Here is a 23,031-nt window from a genome sequence, read left to right on the forward strand (position 1 = left end):
ACTTTTGTATTGTGGTCTTAAACGTAACCTAGCCTGCCTAAACTAAAAGTGTTTTGCATTGCCTGTTCACATCTAATGTTCCACAAATGTCTGCTTGGTGTTGTCAAGTCACTAATAGACAAAGTTTAATTTCATAAAGCACCTAGAAAAAATCTAGCTTTCTTATTTTTTGGGCAGTCAGTATTTGATACTACCATGTTGTTGTACTAAATATCAAGCTATAATTACGTTGATCTCGCACTCTTGCGAAAAAGCGAAGGAATAAATCAGGGAGGCCAATGCGCTCGAGAAATGTGTAGTTGCGAACTTTTGTGTATTCTGTGTCATTATTTTTTGCAACACTTCCTACGAAGGTTTTCGTCTGTCTTTCATTCATACCATTATGTCATTACAGATGATTAATAGACACCGCCTGGGCTGGTGTTGTGAAGGTGAATGTCATGAAAAAATGGCGTGTGCTGGAAAGAAGAAACCCTTGTCATGATATAACATTGCCGCAGCCATAAGTGTGTCATGGACATATTGGCGTACCCATAGAGGATTTCTGAAAAGAATCAATACAGTATCCTCGTATTCGTGCAGTATGTTATCACTCAAAATCCACATACGTATTTAACACACAAACAAAACGCACACATTTATAACACTATACATTATACATACGTTTACACCGGGGGGCATCTTCTGCAATGATTTATGACAAAACATTATGTCCCATTCGTCAGGAGTACTTTTCGGAAAGAGAGATATAGAATATTCATAATAAGCCTAATCGACGGTCTCTTGTGCAACTCTCTAACCGAAAACTTCTCAGAACACTATGATACCTTTTCACTCAATTTATTTTTGTTAAACAATTTTATACTTAGCTGTCACAAAGTTGTTTTGAGCGCAAACTCTTAATTGGGCAGGGATCCATCATAGCCATGGAGGTTATTGCGCCACGGTCGCCTAATATTAAACTCTGGCTGCTTCGAGGTCTGCAGCGTTGTAAAAAGCCAGCTTAGTAGAGACAGCGTTATTTGCGTTGTTATCAGTTTTGCTCTGTCTTCAAGGATGAAGTTGCCTATAAGTATATATGCGGAATAGATAGCATTGGTGCATCAAGTGCAGGGTCGTAGGGTGCAATTTCAAAAAGCAACCAACGAAACATGGATTTCTAATAAACACCTGTCAATCTGTATCAAGCCAAACTTTACTAAACTGTTAAACAAACGCTGTACGACCAACAATGATGACTACATTGTTAAGCTGATCCTATACGGCGTGTAATGTCATGAAAAAATTTTTATGCACCCCAAATATCACAATTTTATTCTCATGCATTTCTATATAATTAAGCACTGCATCGCTCACAATCTGTGTTCGATTGCTAACTTCACATCAGGCGGATGTTCAGCGTGAGACTTCCAAGCAGTGATGTCGCGAAGACGAAATGTGATGCATGAGGCTTGTCGAGTGGGAAATAGGGATTAAAGGTGTACGCACAATAAAATACGACACGTATCAAGCAATATGCAAGGCTTCTGGACCAGTTGTCTCACAGTGCCTCATATCCAATCTGTAGGATTGGGCAAGAACGGTCACACAACAAGTAGCGCACACCGGCTGACTAAACCTGAGGAAATAAGCTAAATAAAAAACTGGTCACGCTCTTCCACTGGGGATTGAGATGGCAGACCAGTGAAGCTGTACTATGTATTTCCGATTGTGAGTATTAATGTGTGATGGTGTAATTAGTTATTTGAACTATTAAAGAATGAGAAATATATATGATCCGGTGGTTTTCATTTATTTAGTGACCACAGGGACCATGGCCTTATGGTCGCTATGGTACACCGCCATAGGGTGTACGGCAAAGGTTAGCACGTTCTTCATAAACACGTCACCAACGCCGCACGCGTTTGGTGCGAATGCGGGCATAATGTTGCCGCCGTCGACAACAGTTCTGCGCGTTGCGAAGCATCAATGGCGATAGCAAATTAGTAGCGATTTATACGGAGTAAGGATAGCAGTTTAATCGGTTGTATAACCTTGTACACAATTGCTTACTAACCGACTTAACAAGGATGGTGTCAGCGCGCACAGCAAACATGACTAGATTACACTTGATCACCGCACACAACCGCTATCAAAACGCTGGCGCGAGCAAGCCCGCCAGCGGCAGCGAGCGAAGGCTCATGCGGTCTATCGCTTCAACGGAAAATGAGCGGCGAAAGCACAGCGCATACAAAGGTAGGAGCCGCGTTGCAGATCGTTTCAAGATAGGGTGTGCGCGACCGGGCGTAGCCGCGCCAAGTACAAGTGCGCAGTTGATTGTTCGCAGAGCAAAAGCGGGACTCCCTCCCTCCCGCGCTCATTTTCCCGCTTTCCTGCTTTCGCGTGGGTGATTGAGTCACAATGTTCCCCTTGCACACGGTCGCAAGATACGCATTTGGTGCCGCAGCTAAACGTCGACTCCCCTCCCTTCTCCCGTCCCCCCACGGCATTTCGCCCGACGGAAGAAGGAACGTTTGCTCTCCGCCGTGCATTCGTTCTCCATGAAAGCGCGCGTCCCTCGCGCGCTTTCACTCGCACATACAACATACGGCCAATGAGTTTTTTCTACACGCGGACAAGACCATCGAAGACTGAGCCCTTAAAAACTTCGCTGTAAAAGAAATTTGTAAAGAATAGAATTCGGTAAAAATCTCCACGTCTACTTTATGTAGACGCTAAAGATGCCAGCAGGATTTTTTATTAGAATTTCTCTCGTAGTGTATAAGGTCAGAACATTGAGAAGGTCATTCCACGCGTGATCTCTTAAGCAGGCTGTTTCTGCAACATGTGTCTTCGTGTCCCGTTTTGGTGCATCGTAGAAATAAAATTCGCCATTTCAATAACAGGTCGTTAAGAATAAGGATTATAAACAGGGATAAGGTGCCTCAGAAAGGCTGGCCAACGTTTCGATAGGAGGACCTCTTTTCGTCAAAGGCGGCCTCGTCATCCTCGGCGGGTTAGTTTTAAACGGTTAGTGGAGTGACGTCACGTCGATGTCCGCTGTGGCTGGCTGTAAAGGGAGAGACTGAAAAGAAAATGAGCGCCGGCGCTTGACTGGCTAGGCGCGGTTTCTAAGACGAGGGGACAAGAGCGGGAGAGCGAGAAAGTGGCAAAAAGAATTATAAAAAAGGAAAAAAAAACCGTCAGAGGGGGTTGGGGGAGCGAAAGGCGAGTGAGCGTTCGGAGGAGTCGTGGTCGGCGTGCGTTTGGGGTCCCTGACGAGCCGGTCAGTGTGCAGGTCACAATACGAGTTGAAAGCATGACTTGAGTAGCGTAGCATCAAGGCATCGGGTAATTTTGTGGTTGACAGGGAGCAGCTTGGTCCGTCAAGGGACGTTAGCCTCACTAGTTCGCCCTAGACGTCGTCGCGGCGGTATACAGAATTGGCGTGACCTTGTGTGGTCAAGGCGCCGAAAAAGGTATCCTGGCGTCTGGGATTTTGGACTGTCTCGGTGTGGATCTTGTGTGGAGAAAAAAAAAAGAACTCCCCAACGTGAACAATATCCTCAGGAAATACCACCCAATTGTCACCAGCAGCCAGAAACTTAATAAGATCTTTCCCGACCCGCCCAGAGTAGCCTACAGACGGAACAGTAATTTCAAGGACATTCTTGTACACGCCAAACTAAGGACAAAGACGAAGCCAACATCCGGTCCCTGTGGCCACTCCAGGTGTTCCACATGCAAACATATTCAATCTACTACTACAGTAAAAAGTACAGCGTCAGATTACATTGACAAGGTAACTTCGAATTTCACCTGCACGTCAAGCAACGTATTCTACTGTCTAGAGTGTGCCGCTTGTAACAAGCAATACATAGGTGAGACTGGACAAGAAATGCACACGAGACTTAACGGCCATCGCTCGCATACAAAACACAATTTACCTAAAGCAGTAGCCAGCCACTTCAATGAGCACGGCCATATATTTGATGAAGCAAGACTCTATATACTACAAACAAATTTTCGTTCACCTCGCGAGAGAAAATATACAGAATCATACCGCATACACAAGTTTAAATGCCTGCACCCCACGGGGATGAATTTATCGCGTGGCAACTTAGAATCGCTAAAAGCAGTAACATAAACCTTAAAGTGTTATACCATTAACAAAGGCGCAAAACAAGTTAAACCTCCAGCTATTCTCGATGCTCAACCTCACCTATTCTTCCATTTCCAGTTGTTCACTGCATCTCCCCTACCACTCAATTTATTATCCTCCTCCATGCTTTTACTCATTGATAAACCATACGAACGCTTTTCCAGGTACACCTGTCCCCTCAGTGTTCATGTTTCAAATTATATTTCTTCCGCTGTCACCCTCCTGTGCCGTTTTTTTAATAGTTTTTTTTTCTTATTTCTTTTTTTTTTCTTTTTCCCCTCAACCTCACCTATTCTTCCGTTTCCAGTGCTTCCCTGCATCTCCCCTACCACTCAATTTATTATCGTCCTCCATGCTTTTACGCATTGATCAACCATACGAGCGCTTTTCCAGGTACACCTGTCTCCAGAAGCAACTGGAGACAGGTGTACCTGTCTCCAGTTGTACCCCCCCCCCCCCCGATGTTTAAATTTCTAATTATATTTTTTCTACACTGTCACCCTCCTGCGCCGGGTGTTTTTTTTTTACTCCACACAAGATCCACACCGAGACAGTCCAAACTCCCAGACGCCAGGATACCTTTTTCGGCGCCTTGACCACACAAGGTCTCGCCAATTCTGTATACCGCCGCGACGACGCCTAGGGCGAACTAGTGAGGCTAACGTCCCTTGACGGACCAAGCTGCTCCCTGTCAACCAAAAAATTACCCGATACCTTGATGCTACGCTACTCAAGTCATGCTTTCATCTCGTATTGTGACCTGCACACTGAGCGGCTCTTCAGGGACCCCAAACGCACGCCGACCACGACTCCTCCGAACGCTCACTCGCCTTTCGCTCCCCCAACCCCCTCTGACGGTTTTTTTTCCTTTTTTATAATTCTTTTTGCCACTTTCTCGCTCTCCCGCTCTTGTCCCCTCGTCTTAGAAACCGCGCCTAGCCAGTCAAGCGCAGGCGCTCATTTTCTTTTCAGTCTCTTCCTTTACAGCCAGCCACAGCGGACATCGACGTGACGTCACTCCACTAACCCTTTAAAACTAACCCGCCGAGGATGGCGAGGCCGCCTTTGACGAAGATAGGTCCTCCTATCGAAACGTTGGCCAGCCTTTCTGAGGCACCTTATCCCTGTTTGTAATCCTTATTCCTCGTGTGCTACTCCATTAGTCAGCCATCATTTTTGATTTTGAATAACAGGTCGTTGGGCTTTATATAGACCTTTGAGCCGACAAGATATGTTCATGTTTTATATAGAAATTCATTTTACATTTGCGTAGAACAGAGGTGCACATACGTCCCAGGTAACGCTAGCGACGTCTTAAAAGAAACAAAATGAACGTGGTGATAGATACAATTTTAAGACCTATAATATTTCGTCGTTATACTTATGGCGGCTTAACTCCGTAAATCCTATACTTGAATATCACATCACGTATTTTCTTTTCTTTTCTTTTAGCTGCTTGGCTAACGTTAGCTGGCACACACCGTATAAGCCCGTTGCGACCATACTTTTATTAGGCGCAAATAAAACATTTGTGTACATATGAACTCTAAAATGAGGTTTATTATCCGGCAGCGTTGATGATGCTGCTGGTATTGGTGGTGTTCGTCATGTTCATCTTTTTCGTCACAATCACCTCCGGGAGAAAAAGCAGCAATCCTGGTGTCTGAAGCAGTAGTGACCACGATCGGCTCAATTTATTCTTTCAGGCGATCTACGCGAACAATGCCCCGTCCACGACGACGGATGCCAGAGGGGTGGGTTAGTGGTTGGAAGAGATAAATCACCGAGGACATGCGCTGGACGATGCGAGACGGTTCATCGAAGCAGACAATAAATTTTCAAGCGAGGCCAGGAGCGTTGGAGGGTACTGACCGCTCGACTAAGTAGCCGGGAGAGAAAACAGGTGGTAAAGTGTGGGCGTCAGGGAGCCTTTTGTGGTGCTGCAGCCCCGCGGGGGTGAGGTGGCGCGCTAGCTCCCCGAACGGGCACACTCCCCGAAGAATCGGGATGGTAGGGCAGTAGCGTGTCCATGATTTGGGACGGGGGGGGGGGTGCGGCTGTAAAACAAAAAACAAGGAGAAAAGCCAGTGGTTGTGAGGGTTGCAGTTATGAGGGCGAATGTAACAATCGTAGAATAAGTTCCCAATCTGTGTGGTCAGATGCGACGTACTTGGATAGCATGTCACTCAGTGTCCGGTTGAAACGTTTGGTGGGCTCATTGGTCTGGGGTTGGTAGGGTTTGGTGCTTCGATGAATAACCTGGGACTGAGCGAGAAGAACTTCGTTAACCACCGACAAAAAGATGCGCCCTCTGTCGATGAGGAGTTCGCGACACGGGCCGTGATCGTGCGTGAAACAGTGGAGCAGAAAGGAGGCGACGTAGCCTGCTGTGGCAGCAGGGAGCGCTGCAGTTTCAGCGTACCGCGTAGGGCGGTCGACGGCGACGATGACCTAGCGATTACCGGCTAGTGTCATTGGAAGCGTACCGTAGAGATCTATGCCCACACGATCAAATGGCCGGGCGGAGCAGAGAACCTGCGGTAAAGCTCTAGCTGAACAGCGAGGCGGAGATTTCCGCCGCCGGAAGTCCTTACATGAGCGAACAAATTTGCGGGCGTATGTGAACATTTCTCGTTGATTGTAGCGATGCCGAAGTCGTTCAAATACTTCGACGACTCCAGCATGGGGCGGTACATGTTTGGGATTGAAAGTGATGGTCGTCAGTCCTAGTGTCTGTATTTTCGAAACACCCGCCACTTCTACGCCCACCATATATTTTCCCCACGCAAGAGTAATATTTATCGTTAATTAACTTTTTGACAATAAATATTGGATAGGTCGGACAAGTGAAATTGTTCAGCACGCCAACATTACACGCAACAACAAATATTTATTCAATGGATGAGTCACATATGGTACCAATATGTAAAAAAAAAACAGTCATAGACAGTAGGCGCCATCGTTGGCACTCCCTCGATGTACTGTTCAACAAAGTCACATTAGGACACATAAGCCTCCGGCGGCCACACATAGTTATGAAATTTCCTCGAAGAGTTGATTTGCAGCGTATTGGTAATGCCTCAAGTACCCATTACTGCAAACAGGTAAAATGCTTTAATTGTGTTACGATCTTTATTGCGCTGTAAAAGCTCAAACGCATTACCAGAAGCAGTACACAACACGCAAAGGGCAAAATTTGTACTGGCGTCTGGTGAATTGCGGCTTGAAGGTGCGACTTTTAGCCCCTGTGTTATTTATGCAGGGAATCCGATATCTGGAAATTACCACTTGCGTGAGTAGATAACCAATTGTGTAATGATGGCGGTTTACGTGGAATATCCATGCAAATCTTGGAAATGCAGACCTGCAAAATTACACATCATGGAAAGGAGTTTTAAGCAAGTCACTAGCGAATGCACTGGCATATAGTTTCTAAATATCGGGTCAATTTCCGTACCTTCCATTAGATTATCTTGGATGCAGAGCACTTCTTCAATAATTATTTTGACAGAGAAGAATTTTTTTGAAGATATGTCTGGTATTTATTATATGCAAATTTCTGCGTCTTGTGCTTATGTTTGATTCCTTGTAGCATCGATATCTTTCAACGAATTGCATTTATTGTAACATACGCCCCCCCCCCTCACTCTATGCATCTTAGTAGGCATGTGAGGTATTCCTAAAAAATATTAAAGTAACATAAAATAAAAAGAAAACACGAGGAGCACACAGTGGCTTTTGAAACGCGAACTAAGCCGAGAAAACACAGTGGAGGGAGGTCTCTGTCCCCGCCGCAGATGGCTTTCAACATACAGCCGACCGGGAGCGGCACGGCGTAGAAGACCCCTCGCCTCCCTCGGCTGCGGGAGGTTGTGGGCTCGATTCCCACTGCCGCCGGGAACCCACTGGTTCAAATGGGTACAAGCGTACCCCGGCCTGGCGTTCGGCTTCATTCAGGGGTGATACGCTTGGGAAAGGAGCCTGCGCCCTGAATTCCCGTCGAAACCCTCGTGAAGACAAAAAAAGGTGATGTCTGGGCCGCTCCCATGGCGGTCATTTCCTATGTGGCGCCCCAAGCACCTATTGAGGTGGGGGCGCCGTCGGGTTGAGGTCAAACACCCCTTTCCAAGTGTTGAGGTCCCATAATGGCCGAGCACCAGGCCGGGAGCGCGCTTGTACCTATTTTACCGGTAGGTAACCGGCGGCAGCACTTTCCTCCCACAGCCGCGGCGGATGCTCGTCAACAAGGACGTCTGTGGTTGGACAAGAGGCGCCCAGAGACAAGTCCTAAAATCTCTATTGGGCCCTCTTTCGAGATGTGAACCCCCACGACAGCCGAGCACCATTCCAAGGGACATCTCTACCCATTAGAAAAACCGGTGGGTTCACGGCGGCACCGAGATTTGAACTCGGTACCTCCCGCATTCAAGGGGATGCTCTACCCCTCCCCACGGAGCCTCACGGAGCCTTGCGGCCAGACGGGAGTGCGCGGTCACTCGGGCCGCGCAGAGTAGAGTAATCGTAGGGAAGCGCGAGCAAAGAACACCCCTGCAGTTAACAATCCATACATAACTCGTTTCGATGGGGATAATACATTGCGTCGCTATATTGATTCAATACTAACGTATTCCCGTCGACAGTCATCGTGTGATGGGTTCTGGCTCAATTTTTAATGCGTCACCATTCTTTATGTATTTCACGCACTTTCGGTGGCCTATCTATCTATCTATCTATCTATCTATCTATATATCTATCCATAAACTTGTTTTTCGCCTACGTGGCCACTGCATAGTCAGTGGTCACATTAGTACACTGCAAACAATTTCCTTATTTTACGACCAAGCCCAACGTAAAAATTACGTAAAGCGTTCTGTTTTACGAAAAATGGGAGGATTCTACGTAAACAAACGGACATGAACTCTGTTTTTGAAAAACGGGGAGGCTGTCTGGAATTTCATGTGGAGGGCTATTGAACATGTTAAGAGCGAAAAATCAATACGCAAAGAATATGAACAAATGAAAGTGTCTACTCACACCTCCACTTATATAATATCGCCATAGATGAGGCTGTCTGAACATTACTCGCATGCAAGTAGTAAAAACACACATAAAACAGAAGTGGTTTTAGCGGTGGCGGGTTGCATTTCTCTGGCACAACAGCAGCAGCGGCAGCAGCTGCACATGACGGCGTACGAAGGTGGTATTCCTGTCGCATGTGTGATTTCACTCTGAGAATAGGAAGGAATCATCGTTGCATAGTTACTCAGGTGAGTGATTTAAATGTCCTTTTTCAGTTGTTGGTGCCCTTCGCGCGTGCGAAATGCACCGCGATGACCGGTTACGGGCTCAACTGCGTTGTGTAAGCACGCCCTCTAACGACATTCGTGCTTGGCCGCGACAATTGATAAAGCTACATTGTGAGTCTGTGATAAAGGTGTTGTGATGACTGCATATAGAGTACATTGAGACGCGTAGGCAATATCAGCGGCGTTGACGCCTCTAGCAGCTCCTTTGTCTGCTGCATATGGCTGCTAGTTTACTGAGGTTAGAATTCCAGCTTGCACTATGATGTGTTGTGTGCTTTGGAGTTCTTAAATAAAGTGAAGTTGGTGTTCCCCTTGGCAATCTCTCTCTACTCTTTGCGACGCTGTTAGCGATGTTCGGCGACGCATTGCATCACAGTGGAAGTTTTAGCCGTTATAGTTTTTCCTTAAGCTTTGGACGCATTGTCCAGGCTGGGAGTGAATAATCGCAGTGTTCATACCAGGAATTGAAATATTGTAGTGTATGAAGATCTGATAGATCATGTTGGATGCGTATGCCCTTTTATTACAATGAAGGGATGGTATCGCGTGCATGCTGGCGTAACATCGTGTAATCTGCAGCGGTACCTAACACGGGTGTCACACAGTGCCCTTCCCATTGTGACAGAGCCCGAGTCATCGTCGTGCTCGATCGCAATTAAAAGTGTCGGCGTCATACGCTTTAAATGTCGTTGCAAAGGAAACGAATGATTTTTCTAGTGGGCACTCGGCATCAGATGTTTTTCATTTTTTTGTTTTATTTTTCTCACAGCTACCAAGTGGACAACGTTCTAAAGCAAGATGTCAGCATTTTACGTATTCTGGGAGTGGCGATTGGAACGCAAATTCAGCCCATAAGCGACCGTAATTGTTGTGACCGCAAAATGCAGGTTATACTGATCAAGATATAAGGCGTTTTCTCGAATAGAAAGCCCTTCATGAGGACCTTTTTTTTAAACTGAGTGTAACGATACATTTACCACGGTATAAAATACAATGAGCTTTCTCGCAGCAATAATGGTGACTAAGTGTCGAGCATATGTGCAAGAGTGTTTCGTATATGAAAACGCGTGTGCTTTGCTCTGGATGACTGGTTGGAAAGTAACTGATGTAAGTGTTTCAGCAATAGCTGTTGCACCAGTAAGGGATATCTATCTGCCTCCTTGCGCCCAGTTTCTAGACCATGGGGACCTGCTTGCAATACCAGTGCCACAGCAGTATGTTGGGTGCTGCTCTTTGTTATAGCCATTCTATCGTATTCGCTCTTGCATATACAGTCCTAATGGAAATTCACGACAAGTGTTGGTGGAATGACAAGGTGCAGGAAAATAATTGTTGCAGATGCATTCAAAAGATGGATAATTGACGTTTTGTTTTTCCTGTGTAAACTAGTTGGTTCAGCATGAGGACATTCACTTGAAAGTGATATTGTTTCATACCTGTCTTTTTGATGTACAACTGCCCAAAGCAACATCAATACATACGATGCTCCCCCACCCTATGTCTAGGTTCAGTGTCTGCTTCCTAAGATAGTCTTTGAGTGCTCGGCTTGTTTGTCCTACATAATTGCTGCTACAGCACGATTCAGTATTTAAGTGCGCTTAGAGGAAAAGCTAAAACACATTTGAGTATGGGGCATAGCTCCAGCACGAAGCTCATCACACAAAAAGATATTCAGACCCCGATATAGGAGCTTGCCTTCTGGTAGTAGTTTTGTTTAAATTAACACATTAGGCACTGCGGAGGAGGCATTAAAAAGTGGCTCAACCTCTTGGTTAGCGTTACTTGGCTACATCTCACAGACAAGAACACTGTTAACTAATTGTAAAACACTATAGCTACTCATGCGATAAGCGTAGTAAAGGTATTGAGCTTCATTGGTCACTTTCTGATCCATGTGACGTGAAGTAAAGCTACTAAATGAGTAGTTATTTTGTTCCACCTTGTCTACAGTGCAAGGTGAGTTCATGTATGGGAAAAACAACTACCACTAGAAATGATCTTCCATTTCTGGACCTTGGGGTTTTGTTTCGCGAATATGTCATGTGTGCTGGAGCTATGCCCCATGTTTGAAGTAGTCTATTCTGCCCTCCGCGTCAGCGCTCTTTTTGGCTGTGAAGCTCGTTGTCGTCACAGGAACACTAAGACGCCCCTTCAACAAGTCGAGGCATCCCCAAGTGGAGCAGAAATTCTAGACCCAGGTCTAGCATTTCCTTACAGCGCAGTGGTCACTATTGTATAATTTTCACAAGGTCAGCCATGGTTTAAAACGTGTTGGGAGAGTTGGCATTTTCCGTTTATTTTTCATTTCGAGCAGTTAGGGTAGGTGCTGCGAAAAAGATGAATCGGACGAACCTTTGAAGCGAAGTGTAGCAACAGACACATTGTAATGTAGGTTTTTTGTTCAATGGTTTCGTACTGTTCTGGGAGGCGGTGCCTCCGAGAACTCAATTGAGGAAAAAGCCGTTTCTTTAAAAAAGACACACACAAATGTTTAATAAAACTCGAACGAAAATAAAGCCATGAAATAAAGGCTCAACAAACAATCACAGCAACAAATGCATTTAAAGTTAGGATGGTATCAGCAGTACGTGAGTCCGGGCAGATCACGAGTTAAAGGGTGCGTAATAGTTCGCAGAGGATGGGATGCGGCGCAACAAGGAAAGACGTGGCGTTCGTCTCACCAAATGTCGCTGTATTGGACTGCTCCGTTTGCTCTTCACTGCTCTGTTGCCCTCTTGTTCAGTGCCCAGTTCGAATAAAAGACCGTGACGGGTCAACTAAGGAAGACGACTATTTTATAAGCGGACACCACTGGTGCAGCGGTGTAACCTGACGTGTTCTGATATGTGCTCAGACATGCAGTGAGCTGAGAGTTTCAAAGTCATCCACCATAGAGTGGGCTTCCATAATTAGAACCACTGTATATATGTAGAATAAAACCCTTTTTCTCTCTCTCTCTTATACCCGGACGTACTCATTCCTTTGGCTGAAGCATCACCGGCCCAAACACTACCCCATGTCCCAACACTTCTAAGAAAAGATTGGCATTTGTAGAACAACGGTTGACTCACGAGCCAACGTTTGGGGAAGACGCTTGTTTTCATCAGGCCGCTTGTCTCCAGAGCACTGACAAGAGACGGATGCCTTGGTATCATGGTAAAATAGATGTCAGTCTTTGTAGGCTAAGAAAAACGTGAATGAATAGAACACAACGCAAGATTTTAGTTCATCAAATAGGTCAATTAGTCATCGGTAATAAGCAACTTGAGCTGATCAGTATGAAGACATGCAGAATCGGAAGAGAAGACAAAGCACCAATGCTCATTCGCACACATTATGTTCACTGCGGGACGAAGGCTTTTCCCAGCAATCTACAATTACGTCTGGCTTCCCTCAACTGACACTACACAGTTTTAGAATAGCGTAAAGCAGCAAATGCAAAGAGTTATTAGCGTTAGCGTTAGCATTGCGCGCACCACACTGTGCATGCGCTGTACGTAGACGGTGCTGGAGCTCTTACGTAAGTATGTTATTTTCGGGTTTTAGCGGTGAACGCTAAGCCGCACAAGGGGATCCTTACGTACGGCAACATGACGGTGCCAGTCGAAGTGAGAGCAGCCTGCTTTGGATCTATCGAGTCGTCGGCCTGCACTGTTCGGCTCATTCGTTCCCAACAAATGCTCGTGTTTGCTTTTAATTTGTGTGATGATGCTTCGACAGCGGTGTATAGGGACAAATTAGCGTTGTTTTCGGTATACGTTCTCGATGATTGGTGCAGTAGGTTTAACGAGAGGGTTTGCTCATGTTTGCTGCATTACCTCGAGATGGCGCCCAAGTGTATTTCGCTCATTCCCTCGGTGTAAAGCCGTAAGTCAAGCTGATACATGTCACGTTTTCCGCGACAAAACAAAGTAGTGTGGTGGGTAACTGCAGGGAACTGAGAAGAAATGGGAAATCCGCTTTCTAGAAGCGAAATTGCCGGCGAAACGTCCCTACGGAATAGCCTCGATGTTGAGCAGGCCACATCTTGAGGACACGTACAACCTGCGTGGTCGCTGTCGTTCCCGAAGCATGATGGAGTCTATGTCACCCCAACTTAAAAAGGACAGGTAATATAGGTCCCACAGAACACTCCATCGTGACATGGAAAGAATAATCAGTGTGTTTCGCGACTCTCGACAAAACAATACTGAAACCAAACACCTACATGCGTAATTAACGCAGCGACTGTGGCTTTGGATAAGCTTTACTTAGGGACACACTTGCGGATTCGGCATTGGATCAGCTCGATATTTCGTGCGGATTTGGCTTTGCAGTACTTTGTGTTTTTACGTCTAAATGGTGCCTGATATGTTTGCTTTAGCGTTATCGTTCTGCTCCGTCCCACTATTTTAAAACACTACCTTGTGCCGCGCAGTGCAGCCTTTATTGCGTTAGCGTTGCGCCGCAGGCCAACGCTATCGCAAGCGTTTTACGCTATACTAAAACTCACCACTATCTCATGCGTGAAGATTTCCCCATTTCGTCATCGTGCCTAGTTCTTTACCGCCCTCGAGGGCATTTTAAAGCAAATGTGTTACTTGTGGTTGGTTGGCATTTTTCATGACCTTTTCCATGGGCAGAAAATGTGGGCCGATCCCAGAGGTCATGCAATACCGGGCCGCCTTAGGGGGGAGGTTAAGCAGACTTCAAGCACTCAGCAAAGTGAAGCGCATACGGCATACAGAACAACACTCGTTTCTATAAAGAACAGGCACCAAACAAGCATTCGAACCACATAATTTATGATAAAGCACTCCTGATAACAATGCGAAGCACGAGCAGTCCCCGCAAATGTTTCCCAGTAAAGATTACTGTTGCGCGAGTTTCCGCAGCCACGGTAGCTTCCGACGTTGGGCGTGACGTCACTAGCCTTTCGTAAAAAAAACAGCTTAATTAACTGACTTGGTTGTCTTCTTCTTCTTTCTGGGGTTTTACGTGCCAAAACCAGTTCTGATTATGAGGCACGCCGTAGTGGAGGGCTCCGGATTAATTTTGACCACCTGGGGTTCTTTAACGTGCACTACAACGCAAGCACACGGGCGTTTTTGCATTTCGCCTCCATCGAAATGCGGCCGCCGGGGCCAGGATTCGATCCCGCGACCTCGTGCTCAGCAGCGCAACGCCTTAGCTGACTGAGCCACCCCGGCGGGTGACTTGGTTGTTGTTGCACCACCGTTATGAGTAGGCAACGCATAGTTAGGACTTCCGAACATGAGCGCGAATATGAGGGGCGAAAAGGAAGAAAGAAACGGCAATACGACCAGCGGTGGCGTGCTGCCAAATTTTTGTTATTTCCATTACTACCGATACTCTAAATTATCATTACTACTATTACCCTAAAGCAATAAATCGTTACACACCCCACATGGCAGTTGTAGTCGTGGTTTTCAACAACTTCACTGGACATCCACTTTCGCAGAGCATACATGACGAGTATATTTTTTCTTTACCTCTCATGCCTATCATTTATCGTCGTTCCAGTGCTTCTTGAGCAGTCCTTCACTTTTCAACCTTCATTTTTATCGTACCAGGTTTCAGCCTCTTATGTTAGCGTTAGCACAACGGAATGATAGTACTTCTCGAGAATAATGGTAAGCTGTCGGTCGTAACTCAGTACTGCGTGCCATACGTGTTCTGACCTATGTTTATTTTCTATATTTTATTCTTCTGATCCAGGACTCCTGTGACTAATTGTTTTAGCTAAGATAATCCGTTGGCTTCTTGCGCCAGAAAATATAACTGGTGCCTTCTTGCAGTCCTTTGAAGTGGCAACGTGTGTACCGTTGACAGTAGGGCACGTTCAGGTAATTCAGAGACATGCCTGGTGACAACCTTTAATTCGGATGTACAAACAAATTATTTTGCTGCCAGAGCTTGCCGACAATGCAAACAAATTTAGTTTTTTGTGGATTCCAGCTCACACATTCGTTGATTCCCCGGTGGCTAACCCCAGTGAGGTGGCATATAATGTGGTTTGAAGTCTTACTTCCAAGCCACACCAACTGCAGTCACCTCAACTAACACCGGCGAGTATTTGTGGGAATGGGAAGATCGGCTAAATAAATTCAGTGATATTACCCAAACTACAGCAAGGCAAGGTGTGTACGTCCACCACCTCATCCTAAACTCAATCGCACCCAGTCCGTTCAATGAAGGCAATTAGAAACACGCTCCTACACGAACTCACTTCTCATGCACTACATATACACTGATATATACACAACAGACGCATGTAAACACTGCGGACACAGATCTACACTCTAAAATGTCTTATGGGATTTTTCAGCACTAATAAACAACACTGGGGATGTGGCGTACAGTGAAGACCTCAGGGAGCGTTGGCGAACCGTACTGCTCAGCTCTGGCATTTCGATTTTATGGAATCCGCCATTGGGTTAGATCCCACAGAAAAAAGTACTGTGGCTACAGCTCTAAGAATATTTTGCCACAAACTACAGGCCAATAACATTATTGACAACTAATTACTATGGAGTATTCCCACTACGATATGAAGAAGTTATTTGAAAAACTTCAACATTACACATTTTATCCGAGGTTCAGTTTTTATCTCCGCATCAAAGAACAGCAGAGAATTTCGCCACCTTTTGGCCATGACAGTTGTTGCAGGTTCCTTTCCTTCAGGTCAAAGAAATGCTACAGTTGCCTCGAAAGGCACGGCCTGACAAAACGAAAAATTTGGGGGGTGGGGGGGAACACTGCGCAGAGTTATAACTTTTTTGGAAGATAAGGCTTGTTTGGTGACGCACTGACGACCACAACTTTCAAGTTTCAATGTTTGAGTTAGAAAGAATATTGCACATTGATACTCCTTTAATGACACGACAAACTACATCTGAAAGGGACTGACAGCCACACATGTTGTGGTGCAATGCATTTTTTTGTATTGTTACTATTCTATCACCTTGCCATCTGGACAGTACTTCTTGCGTAGGAATTATACATCACTGGGTTACCTCGTGTGAAGAGTGCCTAATTGTTTTGGGAAAGAGTGAAATGTACAAGGTTGTTCATTGGAGCAGTGAAAGTTGAAAGCTAAAAATGAAACTATGGGGTTTTACGTGCCAAAACAACGATCTGATTATGAGGCACGCCGTAGCGGGGGACTCCGGAATAATTTGGAGCACCTGGGGCTTTCAACGTGCACCTAAATCTAAGTACGCGCGTGTTTTCTCATTTCGAGAGTTGAAAGCTCTAGTTCATAGTATGTGGTCGTGGCCGCTCTACCTAAATGCAGGAAATGTTATCTCTGAATGTGATATCGTGAGCTTGTTAGTGCGAGCACGTTTTGACCAGACATGTCTGTCCCGCTGTTCAATTGAAGATATCGTTTTTAACAGCAGATATGTTTATGCCGAGCGTAATCTGTCGGTGCTTTACAGAAAACTGTGGGTCGATCCTGGAGGTAGTATAAAAAGGGTCCAAGCGCGATTGCGCATACCCGTGTGAACTAGCGAAGCTGCGCCTGGTAAGGCTAGATAAGCATGGTTAGGAATACTAAAGCTTTGTCACTCATCGATAGCCAATCGATAGCCAATCAATTGCTAATGATAATCAAATAATAACCAATAAATTCCGGAAAATCCTGGGGATGACTTGGTAGTGCTTAGCCTAGCCCAAAAGCCAGGAGTAGCTAGGTGCCCATCAGCTCCGCTGTCTCTTTAGCAATGCTCCTCCACTGCAAGCTACGCTATATGTCTTAAAATATACAGTCCGGGCATCTTGCTTACATCGGGAACTTCACAAGAGCGACACAGCGGTGCAGCAAAAACACTTCCGAAAATCAACACGATGCGTGCAATAATGTGGCAATCGTTGTATATATATATATTGAACGAGAATAAAGGGAACCGAAGGACCCGATTTTTTTAATCATATCATAAGAAGCCAACAAACAATGAAACCAAGGAACCAAGGACAACATAGGGACAATCACTTGTGCTTGCTAATTCAATTACAGAAAATGATACATTAAAAGAAATTGGGTTATTTCTGTCAATTTATCATTTCCTTAAATTAAATTAGCAAGTACAAGTGATTTTCCTTATGTTGTCCTGGGTGTCATTGTTTGTTGGCTTCTTATGATATGATTAATAAAAATCCGGCCCCTCGCGGTTCCCTTTTTTCACGTTTATTACATACCGAGGGCTCGAATGTGGCTACATTGATGCCTTCAGGTAGCATATATGGGCTTATTGACCAGTTGCCATCACCCAAAAAAAAAAAAGATCACGTGCTCGTGACGCCTACGGCAGAAAAGATGTTCTACATCCGCCCCTGGGTTTGTGAGTGGTAGCGATGGTTAACTCTCCCAGGGTAAGTTCTACTTGTAAAACATAAATACCCCAGAAAGTGGATGAAAAAACGGCTCCGCGGTAGCTCAATGGTGAGAGCATCGCACGCGTATTGCGAAGACGTGGGTCCAGTCCCCACCTGCGGATAGTTGCTTTTTCATCCACTTTATTTTCTGTTAGTTTATCATTTTGTTTATATTTTATCAAGTGATTTCCCTATGTTGTCCTTGCTGTCATTGTTTGTTGGCTTCTTAAGATATGATATATATATCCTACAAATATTTATGGAGGTTTGCTGACCTTTACATCTTTCGTAGTCCACAGAGATACGTGCCTATAACTAATCACGTTTGAGCAATGTGATGGTATAACAATAACAATATGGTATCTGCCGCAGGCTGCCGCCACAATGCTTACCATCTTGATGTTCTATTTTAGTGCGAGTAAACATGAAATGCGCAAGTAGGTTTCGCCCAGCACCCAAATATTTGCTATCTTGTTACCTTTTTGTTTTTGTAACGGTGACGAGGCAGGCGACAATCCATGTAGTCAGGAGCTTCATGCAGATTGTGAACTCTTTCGCCCACCGCGTCGGCTGTTATACAAATCAAAATGCACTTTCCAATGTTGCTTTCGTCGGTGTAATACTATAAAGAAGAAAAAATACCCTTAATAGCCCTACAGGACTTCAAGAAAATTGATTTAAGGAAACTTATACTATTTTGTGTTTTCGCTCGATAGGATTTCCTGACTCACGGCGTCCACAGATCAAGACGAACTTGCTCACGTAACCTCGGAGCAACATCTTACAGTGGAGCTGCTATGCGCTAGGTTCTGGTGGTTTGTGTGCGTAGGCAAAAAAGATGGCGGCCACCCCAGAGGTCAATACCAGCCGATCCCGGCGATAAAAAAATCGAAGGCCCTTTCTTGGAGAAAGATGCTTGAACGCGAAGCTTTCGCCTCATGCAAACTAAATAAAGGTCAATGCCCAAAGCCAATGACCACGCAACGAACCCAACAAATGCTCAGCCACCCGATGTTATGCATATGTGATTTGATTGCTTGTTTAAGATTGGACTTTTTTAAACATTGAAGTTGAATGAAGGCACATTTCGTTAAGCTGCATAGACTTCAGTTCAGATCATGTAGCCGTTGATTACACGCACACACTCAGCACTTTCGCGGACCGCATACCGTTGCCGATACACGGGATCGGCCTTACCGGCAAGATCGCGCTCGCGCTTACGTTCGCGTACGGCAGCCTCTTTTTCTGCCGTGCGCTGCAACCGCGGCCTACCCATGGTGACGGCGGGAAATGCATTGCGTAACGCGCGTAATGCAACACAGATATATAGAGTTCGTCTGGGTATCGTGGCGTTGCAGTTCCCATTGTTCTTATCTGTACAGCTGCGAATGCAAACTGTAGTGTTCTAAGATTGAGTGCGCAGATGCTCAGATAGTTCCAGTGTGTACGTAGGATTTCCTTCAGTGCGTTTTCCCGCTCACATACGAATCAGTGAGACATAGAAAGCTTCGCTTTAAAACGGTGACAAAAGCGTATCGATAGGTATGCCCCAGCTGCGTTTAATCGCGAGAACTGCCAAAACGTATTGTGATAAAAAATATATCGTAATACAAAAAGTAAAACCGGAATCGACACTGTTTAGTATGGATCGCGGTGTGACGTCACGGGCTCTATACGCAAGCTACGTAACCTTATCTCACTTACTTTACACTCGTGCCATGTGTAGGCTGCGTGCTGTGAGCACTGCGGAAGAACAGCGTGCCTACGAAGAACACCGTCGAGAACAGAAGCGCGAATGTGCACGGGTATGGCAGGCATCAGGTAATATGAACGAAGATCGTGCCGAAAACGCCATGCGTAAGCACTTTTGGTTGGATCACGCCTGCTGACCAAGGTCAATCCAAATAGGTCCCGAAGCTTGCGGCTAAAAGTTCTTCAATACGAATGGTCACCGACATCCGCAAGGTTGGCTATGGGAGCAGCTGTTGAAGCGCAACTATGTTTGGAGGGAATAAACACTAAGAAAGAAAAAAGTGTTTTTAACTCAACCGAGACAGAATAATTTAACGAAAATAAAATTTCTAATCAGTTTATATACACCTGGCAAGAAAAGAAGAGACAACTCTATTTTACTTGATCATAATCAATAAATACCTTTTTTTTTCAGCGCCCACCGTAAGAGTGCCCATAAATATATCGACAGGCGTTGACGCTGCTATCACTTGCAATGCAATGCAGCTCTTTGAATGTGCAGAAAGGCGCAATCGTAAAGTTCACCTGTTACAATACAACCCCCTGACAGGTTGTGTTGTTTTGCTTGTCGACGTTTGTCTGAATTTGGTGACGCGGGCAGTTTCATTGTTTCTTAACCTGTGCAGTCAAAAGTAGAGAGTTGCGACCGCCAGACCGCCAGATACGGCTGACCTAAATCGCATAGCTGCACAGAACATACTTTCTTTGGAGGCCGACGAACGCTTTGGGCGTAGAGTGCTCGTCCTTTCGCTGGTCATCCACCTTCGCAGAGCGCAATGGCTCTGAATTTTCTTACCGTCACCACATGAGATCGTGCCAATCTGTGTTAAACAAACACTTATGAATCAATAAAAATGCGATTAGGCTGCTTTTTATCACAGCTTTATAGCTGCAGAATACAATGTTTCTTATTGTTAACACGGCTAACCATAATAATGCTCTAAATTAAAATTTGCAAGCTTCAGACTGCTCCAATAAGAAAATTACGGCAGAACTCATCTCCCGAGGACTGTGATGGCAACGCAATTGCCAGTCGAGCAATGTAGCCACATGCCGTATTAGTGAAGTCACGTTCATTTGACATCTGTATTGCCGTTGTGGGACTTCCCTCGCTTCTGCTGTATGCGACATTCCGGTGTGTCATCCGACTTTGCCTACGAGACGCCCTTGCTAATGACAAACCGTAGCACATCGCCGCGACGATTACTGCTTGATGCTGACGCCGTCACCACTCACGACGTTACAATGACGAAGAAAGAATGACAAAGACGGTATGACGACGACGGCATGACGACAATGTTGCCGATCTGTTGCCGATATATCTGACACGTGTTTATTTAAAACTGCTGCTGAAAACTATGTGTTCACCTAATCTGTCTTATTCGTAATCTGATTTGCATTTTACCTAAACTTACTTTTTCTGTCCTGTATACGATAATGTTTTCTTTTGTGTACTCCATATTGTTCTCATTTCTGGCAAGGACGGCGAGCATTGGAACCACCTACCCACCTTTGTTGCTTACATTTCTGACACGTTGTAATTTTTTGTAACTGCCGCAGAAAACTATGTAATTGCCTAATCTGCTTTTTTATCAATGTGATCTTGTATTTCGCTTAAACATACGTTTTTTCGTTGCTGATACCATTTGTTTTATTTTTGCTGCATTATGACTTCTTTTTTTTATACCACTTCCTTCTGTAACGCCCCCTGGGCCTTGAAGGTATTGAAATAAAATAAAATAAAATAAAAATGAGGTGACGATTCTTCAATGATGACGACAGTATGACGATGACATCGTGATGACGACGACATAGATATAATGGGATGATGACAAGTTATATTGGCGACGGTATGAGCACGCATTTATGATAACGACTGTTTACGAATGCCCAATTATGGCGAAAGCATGACAGCGGCTGCAAGATCACGATTGACTGCTGACAGCATAAGATAAAATGGCAAGGATAGAATGTCGTCGATAGATTACTGAAGGGGGTATGATGACAATTTTATGCCAAGAATTCGATAACGTCATTGAAGTGACGACACAATCGACAACTTGACGACGTCGGCTTGACCAGAATGTTATGACGACGACTGCGTGTCACTATAATGGTATGACCACGATGACAACACAAGAGTCCGATGTGGAAGTTAAAAGTATGCATATGTATTTCACCGATGGTATGACGAAAGCGGTATATGACAAGGAATACATGATGATAGCTGTATGACGATGACGCAATGAGGACGAAGGTAAAACATAGGTATGAGGACGGTGAGATGACGACAATGGCGTGACAACGACGGCATTACGATAGACAGATCACGAAGCAGGACTGATGGAATTGGCACGATCACGAGGAGAAGGCAACGGATGCATGATAGCGACTGTCTCACATGACGTAATGACGATGATGAGATGACAATGGTGGCGTAATCACGATTGTATGATGATAGCCTAACCACGATATAATGATGGACAATGTCGATGGAACGGCGAAGGATTTATGATTACGACGGCACGGGGACAGTAGTATAGCAATGTGACGATGACAGAATGGCGAGATTCGGATGACGAGGATAGAATGGCGACGGTGAACGCATTACGAGACGGTATGACACTGTATGTCGACGACACATTGACGACGATGGTATGACAACGCTATGAGGCCTATGGGCTGACGACGACTGTATGACGACTACGGCATGACAATGATTTTGTCACAATGTTTGTGTGGTGACAATTGTGTGATGACTACGGCATGACGCGAGCCGGATTGCAAAGCTGGAATGGCAACGATAGAATGACCCCGGTGGCTACACAACGGCGCTGCGACAACGAATCGATGCCTGTATGACGACGACGATGTGACGACGAGCGCATAACGAGAGTTGCATGACAAAGCAGGAAATACAGCGGCATCACAGCGGCGACCGCGTCACGACCACGAGCGCATACATAGTATATACTTAGCTGGTAATTTACGTGAGTTTTCAGCCTGTGAGTTTGAAGGAAATGAGTTGGTGGGCGACTGCATGACATTTCACGCAATATTATTCCTTTATTATGAGTGTATCCTTCATGACGTGAATCCAAAGAGCCTGAATGAGTGTAATTCCGCGAGTCTAGGTGGGCCTCCATTACTTTGATTATGGTGAGCATTAGTATGAGTGAATGCGGCTTAGTCTTGTGAGCCCGGCTGAGTAGAATTCTATTAGTCTGAGTGGGACTGATCTCAATGAAAAAAATATATATTTTGTGAGTGAGTCTGAGTCAGTTCCGTTTATTTTGCCGAACCATGTATACATACAAATATGTGATGAAAAGCCACCTTTCAGACATTCGCATTGGTTTCAGTGTCTAAGCAGAGCTTAGACATACGCAATTATGTTGTAGGTTTCTCAAGACAGCATAGCTTTAGAAAAGTGCTTGCAATTTGTACAATCAA

The 23,031-nt window shown here is 45.2% G+C and overlaps 2 protein-coding genes across 2 annotated transcripts in view; one reads left to right on the forward strand and one right to left on the reverse strand.

Annotated features, from left to right (window-relative positions):
- The window catches only part of LOC125940204 (uncharacterized), a 34,253-nt gene extending 33,663 nt beyond the window's left edge, over window positions 1-590 (forward strand). Inside the window, exon 10 of the mRNA XM_049656020.1 lies at window positions 395-590. Within this exon, the coding sequence (XP_049511977.1) occupies window positions 395-484 (90 nt within the window). The 3' untranslated portion in view covers window positions 485-590. The remainder of the gene's footprint in view (window positions 1-394) is intronic.
- Window positions 591-7,341: 6,751 nt separating this feature from the next.
- LOC125940205 (A disintegrin and metalloproteinase with thrombospondin motifs 10-like) overlaps window positions 7,342-23,031 on the reverse strand; it is a 50,248-nt gene continuing 34,558 nt past the window's right edge. The window contains exon 6 of the mRNA XM_049656021.1: window positions 7,342-7,505. Coding sequence (XP_049511978.1) covers window positions 7,392-7,505 — 114 coding nt within the window. The 3' untranslated portion in view covers window positions 7,342-7,391. The remainder of the gene's footprint in view (window positions 7,506-23,031) is intronic.

This window comes from Dermacentor silvarum, chromosome 9 (genome assembly GCF_013339745.2).
Source record: "Dermacentor silvarum isolate Dsil-2018 chromosome 9, BIME_Dsil_1.4, whole genome shotgun sequence".
NCBI lineage: Eukaryota > Metazoa > Arthropoda > Arachnida > Ixodida > Ixodidae > Dermacentor > Dermacentor silvarum.